This window comes from Balaenoptera musculus, chromosome 15 (genome assembly GCF_009873245.2).
Source record: "Balaenoptera musculus isolate JJ_BM4_2016_0621 chromosome 15, mBalMus1.pri.v3, whole genome shotgun sequence".
NCBI lineage: Eukaryota > Metazoa > Chordata > Mammalia > Artiodactyla > Balaenopteridae > Balaenoptera > Balaenoptera musculus.
In genome coordinates, this window is record NC_045799.1 from 46,613,675 (window position 1) to 46,638,347 (window position 24,673).

The 24,673-nt window shown below is 44.0% G+C and overlaps 1 protein-coding gene across 1 annotated transcript in view; it reads right to left on the bottom strand.

Moving 5' to 3' along the window:
* Positions 1-24,673, bottom strand: part of CFAP61 (cilia and flagella associated protein 61) — a 254,354-nt gene that overhangs the window by 166,745 nt on the left and 62,936 nt on the right. The window contains exons 9-13 of the mRNA XM_036824605.1: positions 23,477-23,568; positions 17,367-17,441; positions 14,838-15,016; positions 13,245-13,284; positions 9,635-9,774 (exon numbers count right to left, since the gene is read on the bottom strand). Coding sequence (XP_036680500.1) covers positions 9,635-9,774; positions 13,245-13,284; positions 14,838-15,016; positions 17,367-17,441; positions 23,477-23,568 — 526 coding nt within the window. The remainder of the gene's footprint in view (positions 1-9,634; positions 9,775-13,244; positions 13,285-14,837; positions 15,017-17,366; positions 17,442-23,476; positions 23,569-24,673) is intronic.

Sequence of the window (24,673 nt, forward strand, 5' to 3'; positions counted from 1 at the left end):
GACTTCAGACTATACTACAAAGCTACAGTAATCAAGACAGTATGGTAGTGGCACAAAAACAGAAATATAGATCAATGGAACAGGATAGAAAGCCCAGAGATAAACCGACGCACATATGGTCACCTTATCGTTGATAAAGGAGGCAAGAATATACAATGGAGAAAAGACAGCCTCTTCAATAAGTGGTGCTGGGAAAACTGGACAGCTACATGTAAAAGAATGAAATTAGAACATTTCCTAACACCATACACAAAAATAAACTCAAAATGGATTCAAGACCTAAATGTAAGGCCAGACACTATCAAACTCTTAGAGGAAAACATAGGCGGAACACTCTGTGACATAAATCACAGCAAGATCCTTTTTGACCCACCTCCTAGAGAAACAGAAATAAAAACAAAAATAAACAAATGGGACCTAATGAAACTTAAAAGCTTTTGCACAGCAAAGGAAACCATAAACAAGACCAAAAAACAACCCTCAGAATGGGAGAAATTATTTGCAAACGAAGCAACTGACAAAGGATTAATCTCCAAAATTTACAAGCAGCTCATGCAGCTCAACATCAAAAAACAAACAACCCAATCCAAAAATGGGCAGAAGACCTAAATAGACATTTCTCCAAAGAAGATATACAGATTGCCAACAAACACATGATAGAATGCTTAACATCATTAATCATTAGAGAAATGCAAATCAAAACTACATTGAGATATCATCTCACACCAGTCAGAATGGCCATCATCAAAAAATCTACAAACAATAAATGCTGGAGAGAGTGTGGAGAAAAGGGAACCCTCTTGCACTGTTAGTGGGAATGTAAATTGATACAGCCACTATGGAGAACAGTATGGAGGTTCTTTAAAAATCTAAAAATAGAACTACCATAAGACCCAGCAATCCCACTACTGGACATACACCCTGAGAAAACCGTAATTCAAAAAGAGTCATGTACCAAAATGTTCATTGCAGGTCTATTTACAATAGCCAGGACATGGAAGCAACCTAAGTGTCCATCAACAGATGAATGGATAAAGAAGATGTGGCACATATATACAATGGAATATTACTCAGCCATAAAAAGAAACGAAATTGAGTTACTTGTAGTGAGGTGGATGGACCTAGAGTCTGTCATACAGAGGGAAGTAAGTCAGAAAGAGAAAAACAAATACCGTATGCTAACACATATATATGGAATCTAAAAAAAAAAAAAAAAATGGTCGTGAAGAACCTAGGGGCAAGACTGGAATAAAGGCACAGACCTACTAGAGAATGGACTTGAGGATACGGGGAGGGGTAAGGGTAAGCTGTGACAAAGTGAGAGAGTGGCATGGACATATATACACTACCAAATGTAAAGTAGAGAGCTAGTGGGAAGCAGCCACATAGCACAGGGAGATCAGCTCAGTGCTTTGTGACCACCTAGAGGGGTGGGATAGGGAGGGTGGGAGGGAGGGAGACGCAAGAGGGAAGAGATATGGGGACATATGTATATGTATAACTGATTCACTTTGTTATAAAGCAGAAACTAACACATCATTGTAAAGCAATTATACTCCAATAAAGATGTTTAAAAAAAAAAAAAAAGACCTCAACAGAACCAAAAACTACCAGAAACTAAAGGTTTAAAGTACATGTGGCGGGACTTCCCTGGTGGCGCAGTAGTTAAGAATCCGCCTGCCAATGCAGGGGATACGGGTTCGACCCCTGCCCAGGAAGATCCCACATGCCACGGAGCAACTAAGCCAGTGCGCCACAACTACTGAGCATGCACTGTAGAGCCCGCAAACCACAATTACTGAAGCTAGCGTGCTCTAGGGCCCACGTGCCCCAACTACTGAGCCCGGGTGCTGCAACTACTGAAGCCCGTGCGCCTAAAGCCCGTGCTCCACAACTAGAGAAGCCCCCGCTCTCTGCAACTACAGAAAGCCTGCATGCAGCAACGAAGACCCAAAGCAACCAAAAAATAAAAATTAAAAAACTAAAGTACATGTGGCTTACATGGTTGCAGAAAATTCGTATTTGGAGGAGAGTGAGAATCACCATTCTTCTCTACCGAAAGATTTATTCATAAAAAGCAGAAGCACCTTCAACGCTTCTCAAGCTTTAATGGGTATAGAAATCAAGCAGGGCCCTTGTTCACAACACAGACTCCCAGGCAAACCGACTCAGAAGGCCGGGGGCAGGGCTCCGATCCTGCATTTCAGCAAGTTCTGGGTGGGTACTCATCCATGGACCGCACTTGGAGTAGAAGCAGCAGCTCTGAAACACAGAACTCTCCCTGCACGAGGGTGAGGCCAGGTGCAGGAAGGTACAAGATGCATGTCCGTGATGGCCTTGCGGGGCTGCCAGCCACGCCAGATGGTCGTCCTTGACATCACGGACCAACAGACCCTTGTGAGGCCTCGCTGACTAAAACCCGAGTGTGAGCCCCGCAGGCCGGGGGTCCCAGAGCCTCACCACACGGGGCCTGGCCTACAGAGGTTGCCGTGTTTCTCCTGGAGCTCCCGTACCTCTGGCTGTCAGTGCCCGGGGGAGGGGGGGGCGAGGGGGGAGGGGGACATGACATCTGGGGACTTTCAGAGACGGGGCAGGCGGGGAAGGCCCGTGAAGGCAGGGCCCCTGGGGTACATCTGGTGCCAGGGACCCACCTGAGGGCACGGCCGGTCTTCTTCGAGGTGGTTCTACACTCACATCTCTCAGCTTCACTTTGTGACATATGAACGTCCTCCAAATCCACTGCTTAACACCAATATATATTTTTAAAAAAATGCTAGTACCTCTGGGATGTAAGGTGTGAGTTTGTCCTTCCTCCATGTTTCTGTGGGAAGGTCTTCAGGTCAGCTGGCCTCCTCCCTCTCCTGCGGCCAAGCTCAGTTGCCTGAAGGGGCCCTGTGGTTTGGGCTTTCAAAGAGCAGAGGGAAGAAGCCGGTTCCGATATCGTGTTCCCTTTACGAGCTGAGCGATCCTACAGGCAAAACTACCATTCCTAACATTTGTAAAGCTCTTTGTGTTTAGAATTTAAAGAATTAAAAATCTAAGCTTGCTCTAGAGAACAGTGACCCGCTGCCATGGCCACAAGAGAGACAGGAACAAGAGTAAAAGTGCAAAGACTGGACTACAAGACTGGACACGCTGAGAACCGGGTGTGCAGTTGTCAGTGGGCTGGCGACAAAACTCAGAGCAACAAAGGAAAGCTCCCAGTGAGGGCTCAGATGGGAATGGTGACAAGGATCATGATTTTCTAAAGGCACGGAAACTACTTCGGTTTGTGAGTCTTTAATTTTTCAGAAAAGAACCCAGGTGTACATGATTTGCTCCAACTTTATACGTGAGTGATTAAAACAAAACAAAACAAAACAAAAACGAAGCTGACACTGCAAATGGTTAGAAAGAAAAACTAGGGCCATGCTGCAACCAGGACTAATTTCCAGACAAGTGCTGAAAGTCTCATTGTTTTAAAAACTTAAACTTAATTGTTAACAAAAGCAATACATGTACATAGTAAATAAGAGAGAGAGTGTACAAGAAAAGAATATGACTGTGAATTAAGAAATTAAGCCACTAAGAACAAGGCCACTACCTCAGGCAGACCCATGGCCCTATCCTGATCCCCTGTCATCCAGTTGCTCTCATCAGTGTGTACTTATTCATAAAGAGAAGCCCAAGTCGTAAGAAAATGTCACCAATACACTCTACGTAAGAATGCAGAGAGCGTAAAGAACATTCTAATGAAAGTTTTACCTGAGTCATAATAAAATTTAAAATCTCAGTGATAAAAAATTAACTACACTTTCTATTATGGAAGTAATGCATGCCCATAATTTTTTAAAACTCAAACATAAATAAACAACCCAATCTTAAAAAAGGGCAGAAGATATGAACAGACACCTCGCCAAAGTAGATATACAGATGGCAAATAGCAAATGCAAAGATGCTCAACACCGTAAGTCAGTATGGAAACGCAAATTAAAACAAGATACCAGGGGCTTCCCTGGTGGCGCAGTGGTTGAGAATCTGCCTGCCAATGCAGGGCACATGGGTTCGAGCCCTGGTCTGGGAAGATCCCACATGCCACGGAGCAACTGGGCCCGTGAGCCACAATTGCTGAGCCTGCGCGTCTGGAGCCTGTGCCTCGCAACGGGAGGGGCCGCGATGGTGAGAGGCCCGCGCACCGCGATGAAGAGTGGCCCCCGCTTGCCACAACTAGAGAAAGCCCTCGCAGAGAAACGAAGACCCAACACAGCCAAAAATAAATAAATAAACAAAGTAAACAATGCCTTAAAAAAAATTCTTAAAAAAAAAAAAAAAAAAAAGATTACAGATTGCCTTCCTTTAAAAAAAAAAAAAAAACAAGATACCACTACCCACCTATGAGAATGGCGAAAATTCAAAACACTGACAAATGCTGGCGAGGATGTGAGGAAACAGGAACTCTCCTTCGTTGCTGGCGGGAATGCAGAATGGTGGAGGACTTTGGAAGACAGTGAGGCAGTTTCTTACAAAACCCAATATTCTTACCATACAATCTAAAGTTGTGCTCTTTGGTATATACCCAAATGAGCTGAAAACCGACGTCCATACAAAAACCTGCACGTAGATTCATAATTGCTGAAATTCATAATTGCCAAAACTTGGAAGCAACCAAACTGTCCTTCAGTAGGTGACTGGATAAATAGACTGTGGTCCATCCAGACAATGGAATATTATTCAGGGCTAAAAAGAAATAAGCTGTCAAGCCACGAAGAGACACGGAGGAACATTAAAATATTCATTACTAACTGAAAGAGGCCAATCTGTAAAGGCCACGTACTGTAGGATTCCAACTCTGACATTCTAGAAAAGGCAAAATTATGGGGACAGGAGAAAGACCAGTGGTTGCCAGAGGCTGTGGGGAAGGAGAGAGGGACGAATAGGGGGAGCAGAGGGGATTTTTAGAAACTACTCTGCATGATAGTGTGGTGGTGGTTACGTCATTGCACATTTGTCCCGACCCAGAGAGTGTACAACAGAAGAGTGAGCCCTCATGTAAACCGTGGACTCCGGTTGATAATGGTGAGTCCCTGTAGGTTCCTTGATGGTACTAATGGTGTAGCTCTGGTGTGGGATGTTAACTGTGGGAGAGTCTGGGGGGGGTACTGGGGAAGGGGTCTGTAGGAACCCTCTGCACTTTTTCTGCTCAGTTGTGCTGTGAGCCTAAAACTGCTCTAAAAAATAAAGTTTATTAATGAAAAAAATCAAACGGAACCAACAGACATAAAGCAAAGAGTACGTCGCCATCTACACCGCCACATCCCCGTCCTGCTCCCCAGAAGCACAAAAGGTTAATAAAGTCCCGTGGACCCTTCTAGAACATCTTTACATATGCAAGATAAAAACTGGATACGATGGTCCCCCAGTTTCCCTCTCACCTTCTCCCTTTTAATAACTGAATCAACTGAGTTTTCGCCGGGCGCACACCTGACCCGCCAGCAACTTGTCCCCCCGGCCTCCTCCGCGGCTCGGCAGGGCTGTGCAACCAACTTCCCGAGCACAGACTATGACCAGAAGTGATGTAACTTCTGTAAGAGGACAGTCTTCCCCTCCCTTTCTCTTTGCACCCTTCCCCGTGGCTAAAATGTGACTACGGTGCCCTGAGCCGGCTCACAGCACCAAGAGGAAAAGAGCTCACTCTGACGGCGGTCTAACACTTGTGTGCCCCATGGGCCCCTCTGACAGTCTGGGGGTGCTCGGGACCCCTTCTCAGACTAATGCTTTTCAACGTGTAAAATCAAAGACAACAAATTATATCAAGTAGAGCTATCAAAATGTTTTTAAAAATGTGTGTTTTGGTAATATCTGTGTCTCCTCATTAATGCATCAAGTAACAAGTTTTGGTTGAGAATAAATTTACTGAAACTTCAAAGCACGATGAGCAACCATATTTTGAGACATCTGCAGCAACTGTAAGGTGATACAAGAATGTCCGTGACTCCTATGGGCTACAAAGTCACGGCTTCGCTGACACTTCTGAGGTTTGTTGCCTCCATTCACAGTGGAAGGACACGTCAAACTTCAATCAGAGGTTAGTAACAGAAAGATGTAATTTTTCTTCCCATCCAAATTCGCAGACCCCTGACTCTCCACACAGACAGTAGGTAAGACCCTTGCTCTATGAGATGGAGGAGCAATGAGAGAAGGAACTGGGTCCCTGGACAGCTTCGTGGGGAAAAGCCACGACTCTCCTTAGACCACCTGCTCCTGTCTGGACCACTGTGTGGTAGAGGCGGAACTGTCCTCTGGCTCAAGCCACTGTGCTTTAGGGTCTCTCTGCTACAACAGCTTTACGCTGAAAACACAGCTTAGGAAGCAATACGTGAGGCAGTTATGAGTTGGCTCTGGAAGCCAGCTGCCTTCATTCCAGTTCCAGCTCTGCTACTTTCTGCTGTGTGAATTTTGGACTAGTTACTTAACCTCTCTGTGTCTCAGTTTCCTTACCTGTAAGATGGGGATAATAATAATGGTATCTAGCTAATAAGGTCACTGTGCGTAAAGACACATGGAAAGTGATTACGAAAGTCCTTGAAACACTACAAACCTTCCATAAATGTAAGCTGTCATTACTATTATTACTATTATCATCTGACCCTTGCTTTTCTCACCATCCCAGGTATCATTCCATACAGTATGATATAGATCTGTTTTTATTTTTTCAAAATCTGCGTAATAATGTACTGAATGAATATGCCAAAATTCATTTAACCATTCCCCAATTATAAAGTGATCATTTAGAAGGTTTCTCCAAGTTTCACTTATAATTTCTCAATTATAGAGAAAGCTCTCTGAAACTACTCTACCAATCCCTTTGTCACAAGATTTTGTAGCAGCTTTACTGAGGCATAATTTACATACAGTTAAATATACCCATTTTAAATGCGCAGTTTGATGAGCTCCATAATATTTTGTAAGAATGAGACTATGTGAATAAGACAGCTTGAAAAAGTTAAATTATAGAAAATGGACGGTATTGACATTGTTCCTGTAACAGATCTACTGTTCACTTTCCATTGATCGAGTTGGTCCTATCCCAAGATGGAAGTGTGGGGAGCAGCTCCATTGCCCATTTCTCCAGAAAAGCCTCCAGATTTGTATAGGTGATGCACCCCTCCCCCACCCGGCCCTGAGCTTTGGGACCTGACCCAAGGGATGCCAACCAGCAGCCTCTGACCCGGTGATGGGTTCAAAGTCAGCCGGCAGAGGGCCAATCTGAGCCACTGAGATGCAGTAAGACTTCTGTGTTGGGGCTTCTGAACAGAAACATCCCCACCACTCTTCACCTGGTGGACTTAAGTGATAAAGGGTCTGGAGCTACCTCACTCATCCTGCAACCACTGTGTCTGAGAAGGGGTCAACTCGGAAGAGACAGATCCAACAGGGCTAATAAACCACGTTATGAAACCAGAATTGCCCTCGGCGTCTTCCCTTGGTTCTGTGTAGTAATAAATTCTCCAGTTACTTAAGCCTATTTGATGGGTTTCAACCACTTGCTATATCCAAGGTTGGTGTGGGAAAATTCCAAAATTTAGGCCATGTGAGAAAGGAAATTAAAAATCACCCATGACACTCCTCCTACCACCCCGAGGCAACCACGGGCCATCTTTAGCGCCGCTGGCAGGGTTCCCCAGGAGGCAGCCTCACACAGAGATCCGCATGCTGGGGGTGATGAGGGTGGCTCCTGGGACCCTCCACACCTATGGGGAGGGGCAGGGCAGGACGGGGCAAAGGGGAAGATGGACTGCAAGCCATGGGGTCACAACAAATGCCCAGCTGACACCTCGGGGCGTCCTGGCCCCGGGAAGACCCTTCAGAGGTGTCCCTACCCCCTGCTCCACACACACAAACTACTTGCTGGATGCAGGCTGCCCTCGGGAGGGCGGACCTTGGGCAAAGCCCTCTCTTCTGTCCAGGGCAGTCTCCTCGGCGGGGGACCCAGCTTCGAGCTGGTGGCGCCCACACATCCCGCAGGTGCGAAATTAGTCCTGAACGAGGGGGCCTGGGCGGCATGAACTACATCTGCACGTGTCCTTTTAGTCTACTTTGTTCATGCATTTTTTTCCTTCTTTAGAAATTTTGGTCATATTTAAATGCTGTTTTATTTATTGATAGGTTTTCTACCCTAACATTACATTCTGAGCATTTTCTAATCATTAGATATTCTTAAAATGAACTGTAAGCATAGTTATAGATTACTTCCTATAGGTACCATAAAGTATTTAAACATTCTCTCACTATTGGATGTTTAGAGTATTTCCAATGTTCTTTAATCCTCAGATGTAAATTTTTGTTTGCATCTCTGCAACAAGTTTCCTAGGATATGTTTCTGTCTAGGAGTGGAAGTAAAGAGTGAAAGAATATAAACTACCTTAATGTTCTGGCCAAATTGCCCTTTGAAATTTTATGTCTATTTACATTCTGACACAAGTTACATTTTTCTCATTAGAATTGAATGTTTCTATATTCTAATTCTAGCCAATTGACCAAAAATGATGTCTCATTCTTTCTTTTGTTTCTTTTCCCTTATTAGCAATAAGTTTGAAGATTTTTTAATACCCATTGATTTTTTGTTTTTTTCATATGCAAACAGTCTGGCCATTTGTGGGGGGGGGTTAGTTTTTCTAGTTTTCTAGTTTTTCTATTTTGGTGTTAGTCTTCTTATTGATTTATATATAAAATATACCAACCTTGTGTCTGTTATATTTGTTAAAAATATCCGTCCATTAGTCAGCTGCATTTTAATTAAATTAGAGTGGTTCTGAAGTTTCATATAGTAAAAAAAAAAAAATCTTAATTTTTTTCTTCCATGTTCTAAAAAGACCTTCCCCATCCTGAGGCACAATAAAGTTCAATCTTCACTCATACTCCTTGTCTAGAACTCAGCGTTCTTCCTCAGGAAAGCTTCCTCTGACTGGGCTGAATCTCCCAATGATACGTCTCCATAGTCCCACAGACCCACTGCTGGTACACCCATCACAGCTGCAGTTTTACTTTTACAGGAGCGTTTATAAGCTTTGAAAGGATGTGGGACACACCAGTAGGCTGTTCACTGCTGTATTCTCAGAATCTGGCCCAGAACCTAGCACTGTAGGTAACAGTTTCTAATTTTTAACTATTGCAATATCTACATTTAACTCTTCAATCACTTGGGAATCTATTTTACTGTAGAATATGAAGAACATTTCTGTCTTTATTTTGTCCCACCATTTACAAAATAATCCTTCCTTTTCTCACTGTAACACAAATGCCATCATATACATCAGTCTGTAATACCTTTACACAGACACACGTTCAATTCTTATTCTATTGGGGTCTGCGGTGGGACTCTTTCTTGTGTTACCTTGTTCCAGCCATAGAAATGTCAACATGGCTATTGTTTTGACTATTTTGGAGTTAGATTATGCTCTAATATCTGACTGCACCAGCAACTTTCACCATGACTCCTCCCCTAAATGGACTGGTTAAAATCACTTGATCAAGTCCTCCGCCAATAAGACAATTTTTTTAAAAAATCATTAAATTAAAATGTCACGGAGCTCCTGTTCCATCCTCTTTTTTTAACTTCACGGACTATTTTTTGGCCAAACGCGCGTCCGCTTACTTGAGCAATCCTGCCCGATGGAAGACGTAGAGGTCCTGGTCCAAGGTGCAGTTGTTGAAGGGGACGATCTTCACAAAGTTCTGTATGAGGACAAACTCAGGGGTGAGATGTGGCAGAGAAATGATGCAGAAGTTCTTGTCCTGGCGTGATTGGAGACCAGATAAAAATCATTTATCACTAAACAAATTCCTGCCGTAAAACACTAAATAGGAGTAAAATGTGTAAAGGAGATGATATTCAAGTTAAAGATTCCTATCATTTGGAAAGTAATCAGAAAATTCAGGGGATAAGCAATTGCAAGAATATGGAGAAAATATCTGTGTTTGACTGAAACCCGGATAAAGGAATATTGTGAATCATAGGACCCAGTCAGCACAGCTCTTTTCCAGAAGTAGAGTTTTAAACTAAGGACGTTTGCAAATTCACTTGTATCCAGGAGCGATGAGGCTGCACAGTATCATGGCAAAGGCCCTGGGTTTACCAAGTGATGCTGCACCAGCCACCAGCCGTGGTCCCCACCTCTGGGAGATGAGAGCGTGGTGCTCCAGGCCTTTTCTGCTCTAAAGTCCTGTGATTACACATCAATGAATGTCTGTGTATTTTATCAGGGCACGGTCCCACCTGGGTGATGAGATCTAAGGGCGGGTTAACCTGGGCAGTGGGATCTGCGTGTCCTGACCTGTATCTGCACTGTCCAATATGCTGGCCAGGAGCTGAGTCTGGCCACCGAGCATTTGGAATGTGGCTAGTGAGACTGGGGAACCGAATTTTTAATTTTATTTCATTTTGATTAAATTTACATTTCAAAACTGATACTTGGGAACCCTCCTACGTTGTTGGTGGGAATGTGAATTGGTGCAGCCACTATGGAGAACAGTATGGAGGTTCCTCAAAATACTAAACATAGAGCTACCATATGATCCAGCAATCCCACTCCTGGACATATACCCAGACAAAACTCTAATTCAAAAAGACACATGCACCTCAATGTTCACTGCACTACTATTCACAATAGCCAAGACATAGAATCAATCGAAATGTCCATTGACAGATGAATGGATAAAGGAGACGTGGTATATATACACAGTGGAATACTACTCAGCCATAAAAAAGAATGAAATAATGCCATTTGCAGCTACATGGATGGACCTAGATATTATTATACTAAGCGAAGTAAGTCAAAAAGAGAAAGACAAATACCAAGTGATATCACTTATATGCGGAATCTAAAACGTGACACAAATGAACCTATGTACGAAACAGAAACAGACTCAGACATGGAGAACAGGCTTATGGTTGCCACTGGGAAGGGGGTGTGGGGGAAGGTTGGACAGGGAGTTTGGGGTTAGTAGATGCAAACTATTACATATGGAATGGATAAACAACAAGGTCCTACTGTATAGCACAGGGAACTATATTCAATATCCTATAAAAAACCATAATGGAAAAGAAAAGTTAATAAAATAAAAACTGATACTCAGTTCAGTTATTGGAAAAGCTTTATGTATGTTTAGAACAATTTGGGTATGTGAATCTACTCATTCAACTGTAAATTTTATGAACTCTAAAAGCAGAGCGAGGATTTCTGATGACAATTTAGTGCTTGTATTGAGATGTGCCCTAAATGTAAAATACACGTTGGATTTTAAAAACTGAGAAAATGAATGTACAAGATCTCATTAATACTTTTGCATACTGATTACATATTAAAATCATTAAATTTTGGACATATTGCATTAAGTAAAATATATTATTAAAATTGATTTCACCCGTGTCTTTTTACTTTTTTTTTATAATGTGGCTGCTGGAACATTTAGAGTTTGTTGTCTATGGGACGGTGCTGCCGTGGACTGTCTGTGCTCCTCACGTCCACCGTGACCCTCTCTGCCAGGTGCCTGCAGAAGCAGCCTGCTCTTCCCAGAGCTCATTTGTCCCTTTGGGATCTCACCTCCTCCTGAACCCTGTGAAGGCCTTGCCTGGGCAAATCCAAAACCCTGGGGACACGTGTGCAACCCAAAGGAGTGAATCACTGTTTGACCTGATCTTCCTTCTTTCTAGCAAAATAACACAGCTCCTTCTGGGGAACTTGCGAGTCACGTTGTCGAAATACTCAAGCTGAAAATAAGGACTAAGTGCCAAGCCCTGGGGGGCTTCCTCTGGGAGAAATGTGTAATTCCTACCATATGATCCAGCAATCCCACTCCTGGACATATACCCAGACAAAACTCTTATTCAAAAAGACACATGCACCTCAATGTTCATCGTAGCACTATTCACAATAGCCAAGACATAGAAAGAACCAAAATGTCCATTGACAGATGAATGGATAAAGGAGATGTGGTATATATACACAATGGAATACTACTCAGCCATAAAAGAGAATGAACGTAATGAGTTGCTTCAACATGGATGGGAATGATTAAGGATGAAGTAATGAAGGTATTTTGTTTCTGTCTCCCCATATCCTGAAATAATTAATTAAAAGTAAACATGTCTTTTACTATCTTAAAGCCAGCATTGCTTTTGTAATAATACTGAAGATCTGTCTCTGCATGGACTCCAAAATAGGAATGAACTGAACTTACTGAATTTACTTTGGGGCATCTCGGAGGGAAACTGGCTTTGCAAACCCTCCCTCAGGGCCTTCTACAGTGTTTTATGAGCTTCAAAATGCCTTAAAATTAATTCAAAAAAATTACGATGGAGAACATCATTGCCAAGTCTTCATCATCTTAACAAAATGAGGAAATACAATCTATGATCACATAGCTTTCAGGCAACAGAATTAAACTTATTTTGTTTTTTAGCCTTGGTATAAAGAACATCAAGGAAAAATAAAACAATAGATAATTTGCCCGTAATTAGATAACTGAAGAAGTGCGGTTGTCGACTTGACTAAACTGATACACCAGCCATGAAAAAAGTCATAAAAATCCTATTAAGGAACCTAAATTGTCTTCCTGCCCCACTTTCTTCCCTCCAACAAAGTGATGAGAAGTTGGTCAGAATCTCTATCCCTTGACGACCATGAAACAAAAGTGGAGGAGGTGGCCTGGACACCCTGAGGTGGAGAACCTTGTTTGCACTTGGGTGCCTGCCTGGGGCCATCCACCAACCAACCGTAGCAGGTCAAGTCAATCCCATGTGTCAGGCGACACCAACCAGAAGATCAACTGCAAGTTCCCACTTTCCTACCCTCAGAAAAGCAATCTAATGGTGTCAGCATTCTTTGAGCCAAAGCAAACTATAAAGTAATACAACAGTCTAACTCACTTTAGAGTAATTCCTGACATTTTCATATACTACCAGCATTCTATTCATGATTTGATTCTAATAAGACACTGATGAAGCAATCTCTAAATTAAATTATGCATTGAAAGAAAACTATTACAACAGCATGACTGAAAAATTATTGAAAATGACAATCTTTTCTACTTTTAAGAGTTCAGGACATGTCATTCAACCTTTTTTTTCAGAACAGAGAAGTGGTTCCAACCTTAACATTCATAGCAGATTAAATGTTTGGACAATGAATATGGCATCCAACTTTTTAATAATTTTTCTAGCTTATAAACCCAATTATATTACTCAAAATTCAACATGTACTTACAGGAAAAAGACTGAAAACAAAATTCATAAAGTCCAGTGACCTGCAAACAAGACAGTAAAAACTGTCACTGACTTGCAAGCAAATGCAGCATCAGTGCACATTTAAAGAGACCTATGGCTCTCCCCCCTTAGGCAGTGATTAGCCAACCAGTAACCAGAATTTGTGTCTAACTGAACAGTAATCAGCTGCAGAAGACATAAGCTTCAAATGTCAGTAATGAAGTATTTTTCTAGAACCAAAAGTACTATTATAGCAATTAAAAATCTCTACACATTCAAAAAGCAAGATAGTCATTCTGTGGACATGATCCTTCCCTTCCTTTTAGGAGGAGCTGGGGGGGAGACATGGGCATATTATAAGCTACTCTGATCTTTTTCTCTTTTATATGCAAAAGATTTTCTGACCAGCTGCAGGTGTGTATTTATAGGCGAACCATAAAGGGTCATCAAATTTCTGTTGAAAATTCAAAAAGCACAATCTTATCCGAATGCACAGGGGAAAATAAACATACACGACAGATCTAGAAGGGTTTACAGGCTTTTTAGATGTCTGCAATATAATTAGAATAAAAAGATTTCCCTTTTCAACCTTTCAATTGAATTTCAATTCCAAAGAAATCGAAAACTTGAGAGGAAAAAAGTCCAAGAAAAGCATGGTTCTAAGGAAAGCTAGGAGACCGGGAATGTGATTAAATACATCCTCTAAAAAGGGAGTGTCCAGCAGTGCTCTTGGTCGTCTTACAGATACTCTGGAACCTTCCAGTCTATCAAAGTGGGCCAATCTTTCCTCTTCAACATTGTTCTGTGGACGGAATGGTGGACTATGTGGGCATCCCAAAGGGGCTGTGGAATCTAGGCACCGAGGGCAGGGGTCCAATCCAGACTACAGGGGGCAGCGAGCACTGAACACGGGGGTGTTCTGGAGGGACAGGAAGCCTCGTGTGCCCGGCACCAGGCCTCCTACCTCTGGCAGCTGCCCTGGATTCTTGTTTGGTGTCCTAACATCCCTCTCAGATTGAGACTCCAGCCCCGATTCAGTGGGGAGCACAAAGCAAGGGACAAAGCCATCATCATGGCCTAGCCTGGCCCCCCACCGTCAGCTCAGGAATAGGGTAGAGGGTAGAGCGAGAAGCCTGGCCTGTGATTGGGGTATCTAATAAGTCCTAGATCAAGCCACATTGAAAATCGGTCCCACCACTGGATTATCCTTTCTTACGTGAGGCAATTATTCCATTTTTCCAAAGCCAGTTTCGGCTGGATTTTCTATTACTTGCAACTAAAAGACTCCAGACAAGCAGCAACCTAAACCCAAAGTCCCCCCAAAATGCAAACTCTAGAGAATGGGGAACAACATGTGGCTAAGGAAGGGATGATTTTCCAGACCCTGGGCAGCCCAGTTCTGTGGGTCTGACCCAAATTTTATGGGCTGGAGTCTGGAAGTGGGGCTCAGGAATCTGTGGTTTTTAAAAACTCCCCAGAAATGAGGATGGGCAGCCAGGCTTGGAAACCCTTGGCTCTGCAAGATTCAAGTGTTGGGCCACCAAGGCCAGGAGAAGGTCTTCGCGCGGCAGATGCACTGGGGACCAGCACTTGCCTTGCTTCGTGCTTCTCGTCAATACAAAACAGCTGGATGCAGAAGGCAGTGGAGGTGCCCCTGTAGATGGGGCGGAAGTTGCTGGTCTCTTCGGGCAGAGAGATGGATGCTGAGCTCGTATTGCTGATGCAGTAATCCGTGTAATCCACACTGTACTCTTGACTGAGTTTTTCTGTGTCCTACAGCAAGGAGAGAGGAGGAACTGAACTGGGAATCCTATTTATTTCCTACCATTTAATGGGCTAGTGGCTGCCTTGTCTCCACAAGACACCGTTCCCAGGACAGATGTGACTGCCTCACCTGAAACAAACCGTCCCGAGCCAGGCCCGGTTTTAAGGAGGTGTTCTTAATGAGATTTCAAAATTGTTGAGGATGGAAACAGGTTCTCGCGCCAAGGTCAGAAAACGAACGGTCTCAGTTGGTCTTTGATACGGGATCCATATTTTAACTGCACCACTGGATAGAGGTTAGAGCGTGGGACTATTACATGCGTATTAATTCCATAAGCAAAACACCTCTGTCCCCAGTTTTCCTTGTGATTTTGTGCTACAAGAATTTTTGGATCTTGGGGCTGTTCAGGTGGTTTGCTGGTGAGGGGGGGCCCCGGGAGCCAATTGCCCGTAGCCACCTGGAGAGTTAGTGCTGAGTCCCGTCAGGTCTCATTTTCAGGGCATCGAAGGAGGTGTTACAGCTCAGTGAGGGCAACATGATTCACTCCGAGATCCTCTCGGAGTTCTTTGAAATTGAAGTAATGCGTGCGTATAGTAAAAATTAAAATAATATTAGCATTAAAAAGTTATAAAGAAAATCAGAAGCCTCCTACTCCCCCATTGACTAGCATTTTCAACCTTTTCCTTTCTTTTGGACTTTACCTCTATATTTCTGAATACTATCATGCTGGCTTCTGTATTTGGAGAACAGGGCGGGAGGACAGGGCAGGGGTTCCTCCACGTGAAATGGAGAATCCCACTGATCCGCCTATTCTCTGTCTTTCCCCATCACACAGCCTCGCACCGCGCACTGGATTTGGAGCTGCTTCTGCTTGACCCTTCAGAGAACTATCACCTGGTCCTTTCACTTGGGGGGTAGTTGACAAACTAAGTGTCCTCTGCAGGGAATCTATTGTCCCCAACACCGCCCGGCAGACTGTCACACAGAGCCCTCGCCCCGCCTTCTGCAGAAGCCCCAGGGCCCGGGCTCTTTGTGGGCACACGTGGGGAATCCCTCCTCATCACAGTGCCCGGCCTCCACCTTCCCCAGCTGTGAAGAGCCAGTGCAAACCCCACCATCGATTTCCTTCTTTCTAAACACCTTTAAAGTGCTCGTGTTCCAATATCTCCTCTCCCAGTCTTCTTGTCTGTGTGGATTTGTGCCCTTATTCTTCCCTTACGGTTATTTCGGTGGTTTTTTCCAGAAGGGAGAGGAGATAAACATGGGAGATCAATCCTCCCTGTTGGCCCGGATATCCTCTGGGATGCCAGTACATCTAATGCAGTATGGACCACCCTGACCCCCTCCACACCCTTGTTTGGGTCCCTAAAGGAATGGCTACCCTCTTAGAAATACTGGAGAGAGATTGCTCCCCTCTGCTGCATGCCCTGCTCCCTCCTCCCTGGGGCATGAGGAGTGGGCACCCTAATGTGGGTTCCCCAGAAGCAAAAGGAGCTAAGTTCACGCGGGGAGCGATGCCAGGAAATTCTGCGAGGCGAGTGGGCGAGTGAGGAGGGAAGGGAAGGACCCCAACGCGGGGCAATGAACAAGTGGGTTACTTGTCAACCCCGCCAAGACCTCGGGGAGATGTGGAGAGCACCCCTGGGAGCCGTCCTACCCAAAAGGCAGAGGAGCTGGGGGCTGATTCTCCAACTGCCCCCGGAGGTGGCGACCCGCCTGCAGGAACAGCCCCAGGGAAAGAGCAGGCACTGAAGCCCCCATCCTCAGGGTGCTGGGGGGTGAGCAGTGCCAGAGAAGATGGTAGTGGGCCTGCAGCACATGCTAACATGAGGCTCGGAAAGTGGACCTGTGCCCGCCTGGGGCCCACTCCTTCCAGAAGCACGTCCCACTCCTGGCAACTGGTGGAAGATGCTATCACCCCTTGGCCTGAATCTGTAACAGGAGGAAGCAGTTCCTGGAACCAGAGATGCGTGTGAATGACACATCAGACACATAAGTGTGTACATGAATGTACTCTACGTAGAGCAGGAGAAAACTCTTACAGACGTTTGCCCCTCCAAAATGTTTTCTCTCTAGACAATGGGAAGAAGAGAAAGATTCTATTTACTGAAATGCTTGCAAATTATTGATGTAGAAAGCGTAACTTCTAGGACCGAGCTGTGCAAGGGATATAGAATAAAGGTCTAATGACAGTGGAGTGAGAGTTCACCGAGGGAGGCTTTGTGGAGCAGGTCCTAAGTAAGGAGGCGGCTCTGAACTGGGAAAGAAGGCGGGAGGCCTGGCGAGGAAAGCGCACGAAGACGCAGGTGGAGAGGAGTGAGCCGCACCGGCCCCCTCCAGGGCCCTCGCAAGCCCTACCTCCTCTTCACTACTGTTTCCACTTTGGACTGGTGATAAAGCTTCCTCTATTGCGGCTTCTTCTGTGCTTTTTCTCTGCAAAAGACAAAGGCAAGACATGAGAATTAATCAACACCCACAGTGGTTCAGAGCCCGAGCTCCGTATGAGCTGCCTGGGTCAGATCCTGGCCTCCATGCTTACAGGGCACGTGGCGTTGGGAAAGTGAGGGCGTCCCAGTTTCCTCATCTGTACAAAGGGGCTAAGAGCAGCACCTACCTCATAAGGTTGTCCTGAGGATAAAATAAGGACAGGTGGTTGGAGAGATGCTTAGCATCTTCTGACTCTCTGTCGATGTTAGTTATTCCTCCTTTATTCTTATTCTTCTGTGTAACTTAAAAGATGCACTAGGGCTTTTTTAAAAACTGCTTTATTGAGGTATAATTGACATACAGTAAACAGCATATATTTAAAGTGTAGCTTTTGAAAAGTTTTGACCTATAATAATATCACCACGATAAAAATAATAAACATATACATCACTCCCCAAAGCTTCTGTGTTTCTGTGTGGCTCTTCCTCCCACCTGGGGCCACTCTGCCAACCACAGGCAAACAATGATCTGCTCTTTGTCACTGTAGATTATATGCTGAGTCTGTTTCTGGATCTTCTATTCTGTTCCGTTCATCTATTTGTTGACCTTGACATCATTACCACACTGTCTTGGTTACAAGAACCTTATAATAAATCTTGAAGTCAGTAGCATTAGTCCTACAACCTTGTTCTCTTTCCATAGTTTCTTTGTCTGTGCTAGGTCCTTCCCACTTCCTCATGAATTTTGAAATCACTTTTTCAATTTCTCTAAAAATTCCTCCTGAAATTTTGACTGGGATTTCATTGATCAATCAACAACTTGACAATATCAAGTCCTCGAAATTACGTACAGGGGATATCTCTCCATTTATTTAGGTCTTATTTCATTTCTCTCAGAAATGTTTTGTAGTTTTTAGCATACACAAAATACTTAAATATGACAACATCTTTTGTCAGATTTAAGTATTCTGTGTATTTGTACTGTTCTAAATGGTATTTACTTAAATTCCTGATTGTTCATTGCCATTATACAGAGATAAAATTGAACTTTGCATGTTAATTTTGTGTATATTCTTTTAATTCTTTTCTTGTCTTTTTTCACTGTCTTGAACCGCCAGAATAATTCTGAATAGAAGTGGTGAGAACAGACATTCTTGTCTTGTTTCTGACCTTGGTGGAAAAGCACTCAGTCTTTTACCAAGGATGATGTTAGCTATAGGTTTTTCAACAATAACCTCTATCAAATTGAAGAAGTTCTCTTCTACTCCTAATTTTCTGAGAGTTTTTATGAGGAATGAATGTGAATTTTCAGATACCTTTCCTGCATTTATGAGATAAACATATAAGTATTCTTTTTTAGAATGTTAATATGGTGAATTACATTGATTTTCTTATGTTAAACCAACCTTGCATTCTCAGAATAAACCCTACTTGATCATGACATTGTCCTTTTAATATATTGATTCAATTTATTAAAAGTTTTATTTGAATTTTTCCATCGATGTTTATGAGAGCTGTTGATTTGAAGTTTTATTTCCCTGTGATGTCTTTTGTTGGGGAAGAACATACTTTAGATGACCTGAATCCTTTTAAATTTATTGAGACTTCTTTTCTAGCTTGAAATATGATCTAACTTGGTAAATATTCCATGTGGATGTGGGAAGGTGTATTCTGCCATTGTTGGGTAGAGTTAGGTCAAATTGGTCAACAGTATTCTTAAAATCTTCTACTTTCTTACTGATTTACTCTCTACTCATTCTATCAATGATTAAGGGAGGGATATTGAAATCTCCAAATACAGTTGTTTGTTTATTTATTTATTTATTTGTCTTTGCAGTTCTATCGATTTTTACTTCATGTATTTTGAAGTTCTACTATTAGGTGCATAAATATTTAGGACTGTTATGTCCTCTTGACCTTTGTTATCCCTGGTAATATTCCCTTTTCTGAAATCCACTTTGTCTGAAATGAATAAAGCTACTCCAGCTTTCTTTTGATTAGTGTTACCATGATGTATCTATTTGCATGTTTTTCATTTGAACCTGTTGTATCTACTCAAAGTGCATTTTTTGTAATCCACATGTAACTGTTTTGCTTTTTAATCCAATCTATATCTGCTTTATACATTCTTTAATTGGGATATTTAGACCATTTTCCATTTAATGTAATTATTGATGTGATTAGGTTTAAGTCTGTTATCTTGCTGTTTGTTTTCTATTTGTCCTATCTGTTCTTTATTCCCCTTTTCCTCTCTTTTTGCCTTCTTTTGGAGTAATTGTATATTTTTATGATTCCACTTTACCTCTTTGTAGGCTTATTAGATATAACTTTCTGAATTTGATTTGTAACTTTCGTGTTCTTTTAGTTTATAGTTTACATCTTTAAGTCTATCTTCAGGTGATAAAACATCACTTCAGGTGTAGTATAAGGACCCTAAAATAGGGTCCTTACATTGTGCCCTCTTGGCCTTTGTGCTGTTCTTGTCAGATGTTTTTACACATGTTGAAAGCTCCACACTATGTTGTTTTTATTTTATTTAGGCTGTCAACTATCTTTGAAAGAGATATAAATAATAAAAACAAAATCTTACACATTTACCCATTTAGTTACCATTTCCAGTATTCATCGCCCTCTGTGTAGATCCAGATTTCCATCTGGCATCATTTTCCTTCTGCCTGAAGGACTTCCTTTCACATTTCTTGTAGTTGGGCCTACTGGTAATGAATTCTTTCCCCTTTTCTGTGTAGGCAGAGTCTTTATTTCACCTTTATTTTTGAAAGATATTCAATGGGTGTAAAATTCTCGGTTGACAGTTTATTTTCTTCCAGTTCCTTAAAGATGTGACTCCACCGTCTTTTTTTGCTCACATTGTTGCCAACAAGAAATCTGCTGCCATCCTTATCTTTGGGCCTCTGTTCCCAACTTGTCCTTTTTTTTTCTCCCTCTGGGTACTTTTAAGATTTTCTTTTTATGACTGGTTTTCCACTATTTGATTATGATGGGCTTTGGTATAGTTTTCTTCATGTTTCTTGTGCTTGTTATTGGTTGAGCTTGTGTCTGTGGGTTTACTGTTTTCATAAAATTTGGAATTTTTAAGTCATTATTTCTTCGAATATTTTTTTCTGTTCCAACATCTTTCTCCTCTTCTTTATGAATTCCAATTACACGCATATTAGGTACTTAAAGTTATCCCACAGCTCACTGATACACTGATTTTTTTTTTTAATTCTCATTTCTGTTTCACTAATCCCTTTTTCTGCAATGTCTAATCTGTGGTTAATCCTTCCAGTGTATTTTTCATCTCATGAATTGTAGTTTTAATCCCTAGAAGGTTTATTTGGGGTGTTTTTACAGGCATACGTTGGAGGTATTGCAGGTTCATATTCCAGGTTCATTCACCACGATAAAGTGAATATTGCAATAAAGCAAGTCATGTGAATTTTTGGTTTCCCAGTACATATAAAAGTTATGTTATACTATACTGTAGGACATTAAGTGTGCAAAAGCATTATGTCTTTAAGAAAAAAAAAATCCAAACATTGTGATTTAATCTACTTGGGTGCTGGATAATTTTGTATTCCTACCAATATTCTTTTTTATTTTTTTTTAAAGTACACCTGAATTATACATTATTTAATTTTTATTTATTTATTTATTTATTTTTGGCTGTGTTGGGTCTTCGTTTCTGTGCGAGGGCTTTCTCTAGTTGTGGCAAGTGGGGGCCACTCCTCATCGCGGTGCGTGGGTCTCTCACTATCACGGCCTCTCTTGTTGCGGAGCACAGGCTCCAGACGCGCAGGCTCAGTAATTGTGGCTCACGGGCCCAGTTGCTCCGAGGCATGTGGGATCCTCCCAGACCAGGGCTCGAACCCGTGTCCCCTGCACTGGCAGGCAGACTCTCAACCACTGTGCCACCAGGGAAGCCCTACAAATATTCTTGAACTTTGTTCTGGAACTCAAATTACTTGGAAGCAGTTTGGTCCTTTTGGATCTTGCTCTAAAGATTTGTTAGATAGGACTGGAGCAGTGCTCTCTCCAGAGCTAATTATTCCTCGCTACTGATGCAATACCCTCTGTGCATTCTCCCAATGCCTTGCGAGTCACAGGGTTCCCTGGTCTGGCTGATGGAGCATGCACTATTCCCAGCCTTGTATGAGCACTGTGCACTGTTAATGCTAATCCTCTTGGGAAGTTCTTTCCTCAGCCTGATCCTCAGTAGTTTTGAAGATCAGTCTGATGTGCATGCGCACATCAGTACTCAGCATGTGCTGATCAGTACTCAGCTGAATACCCAAGAGTGACCCTCGCTGGTGTCAACCATCTCTCTGTACAGCTCTCTCCTCTCTGGTACTCTGTCCTGCAAACCTTAGTGGCTTTCGTCTCCATGGACATACCACTTGGCTTCCATGGTGCCTCCCACCCTGTGCCGTGGTCAGGGACTCTCTCAAAGCAGGAGGCCAGGATGTTCGGAGGGCTTACCTGGCTTGTTTCCCACCTCCCGGGCATCACTCTCCTTTGTTACCTGATGAGCAGTGTCTTAAAAACTTATTTCATATGCTTTGGCCATTTTTTTGTTTTTTTCAGGCAGGAAAGTAAATCTAGCCATCTTTGCCAGAAGCAGAAATCCCTCGCGCTAAGTTCTTTTTACTAATTCCATTCATCAGCTTCATTTCTCTCAATCTAGTCCATGCCAAACAACCTTCTTTAAAAGCTTCAGGTGTCCCTCATGCCCTCTTCTGGGATGTTTTCCACCCTCATTTCCACATACTGAATTAGGAGGCTTTCCTCTTCCCACCGTGCAGCACCTCCTGAAGGCTGGGGCTGTGTTCTGGTCTCGCGAGCACCCTCAGCACCTAGCAGAGAGCCTGGCCATTGTGAGCGTCCAACCTCTGTGCAGAGAATAAATCAGCCCTCGAAATACAACACCCACCCAGCTACAGGTTGGGTCCTTTTGTGGTTTGGGGTATAAGAAGGCATTTTCCATAGAGACAATGTGAAAATGCAGCAGGACGAGCCAGGTGGCCTAATGCTAAGATAAAGGTCCTCCCTGACTCCTCTTCTTCCCAAGATCTTCTTTGCATGAGCTGATGGGCAGGGGGAATGTTATTTTGTCCAAGATTGGAAAGGAGAAAAAAAGAGAGCTGGGGGCTGGAGTCCAGGAAGCAATGGCACTGCACCAGCCCCCATCCTGGCCTCAGGTGGACGGAAGAGTCAGGAGGACCAGAAGCAGAAGGGCCCGTGCAGTGAAACGCGTGCTGGTACTCTTGGCCACACGCAGTGCTGATGCAGGGCCAGGCCGCCAACGGTAGCTTAGAGGTAAGCCCATTCGTTCTCCCTGCCCCCTTGGTGAGGCCAGTTCCAGAGGACACAAGGGACATGCCCTGAGGTCCTGCAGGAGCAGGTGAGGACCCAGAGCCCAGTCAATATGGACATTTGTATTTTTGTGAACCATCAGTGGTCAGAGGGTGGCAGAGATGGAACAATGGTTGGATCCCCAGGCCCATCCCCCAAATCCTATGTCCTCTATTATGTGGCTGACTGTGGCCTCCTTCAGTGGGGGTGTGCCCCCCTTTAGGTCAGGGTGGCAGCACTCACAGAGCAGGAGGGTGTGGGGAGGGGCCCCTGCTGAAGCCAGGCCGGGCCAGTGGGCCAGGAGCAATCCAGGGAGCTGTGGCAGGTGCTTCTACAGCCTGCAGGGCCCAGTGGGGCAGGAAGGAAAATGCTGCCTCATTTGAGTCTGTGGACAAGGTGAGCTTTCTAACCGCCTTTAAGCGAGCTGCTTTATCCACATCAGCCTCCTGAAGCCAGGGGATGAGTGAGAAGGCAGGGGGAGAAGGGATGGGGTTCCATCCTGAGCTGGATTCTCGAGGGTGTTGTGAGGCTGATTTGTTACAAACACGCAGCCTGTTTCCTCCCCGCCCTTGTCCCCCAGATCTTAACGCCAGTGAGAACTTTCCCTTCTCGGGAGTGACTCCGGCGCCAGGAACACTCCTGACCCCGACGGCACAAGCAGCACCAGGCTGGGGGGATGATCTCCGTTACCTGGATGCTTTGCTCGGCCTCTGGGGAGACGGCTTCCTGTGGCTCCGTGACTATTTGCTGGCATTCCTGGCTGCTGCTCCTGAGCTCGGCGCCTTTCAGAGAAAAAGGGACAAGAGGACAGAAAAGAGATGGTAAATATCTGCAGAGCACAGGAAATTGGAGGCAGCGTGGTCACGTGTTTCTAAACTGCAGCATATCTGAAGGATTATATTGCTGAGGGCAGCGCCGCAAGGTGGGGAGAACAGGGTCTTCGCAGCCCACTCGTATTCTGACCTCTCCGTGCCTCCATCCGCACAGGATGGGGGTCCAGTGATACCTGGCCCGAGGGAGCTGTGGACATAAACTGAGGCCAGGATGGGGCTGGGCTGGGCTGCCCCCCAGGAGGCCCTCGAACCTGCCAGAGACTGAGCTCTGTGATCCTTTCACGGGAGCCCCTTTGAAGTTTGTAAACAACTGATTATCAACCTCCTGGATGGCAGGCTTTCAAATGATTTTAAGGCAGAGTATGGAAAAGACCACAATCGGCTATGTCAGTGCTCTCAGAACACAGAGATTAGCACAAGGGCTGCTTTCCCCATGCTGGGAAATACTGTGAACAGGCATCTGACAGAGGCCACGATGTTCACTTTTCTACTTTCTAAGCAAGACCTGGAGCTGACTATACATTATTGTTTTAATATGTTCTGGAAAGTCAATAATCGGGGTAGTGTTCATATATTTACCGTTCACCAAAAACTAGAGTAGAAAAAACTTTTTTCCCAGTTTGTCTGAAAAGTTCTTTTGCCCCTCCTTTTCTTCCTTCTCCTTCTACTCTCTTTTCTTTTCCTTGTTCCTGTCTGTCTTTCTCCCCACCACAAACCCCCCTTCTCTTCCACTGTCTCACTCTCTCCCTCCCACCCTCCCCCGCTCTCTCACCACCCCTGGCCCCTCCTTTCTTGTTCACTCTGTGTCTGCTCCACTGGGGGACTCTTAGCCCTGACATCTGCTTGCAGCCTTTCGGCCTTAGCTCAGAGCAGCCCTAGGATGCTCTTGCCCAGGGGCTGCCCCTCCTCAGAATTGTCCGCACATACACAGGAGGGACCCAGGACCTGCTGGAGGCCCCAGATACTGGGCTGCCAGCGTGGCCTGCTGCCCCGTCTTCTTGTTTCTAAGCATCACAGCAGACACGGTGGCGTCAGAGGCAGCCTATCCTCTCCA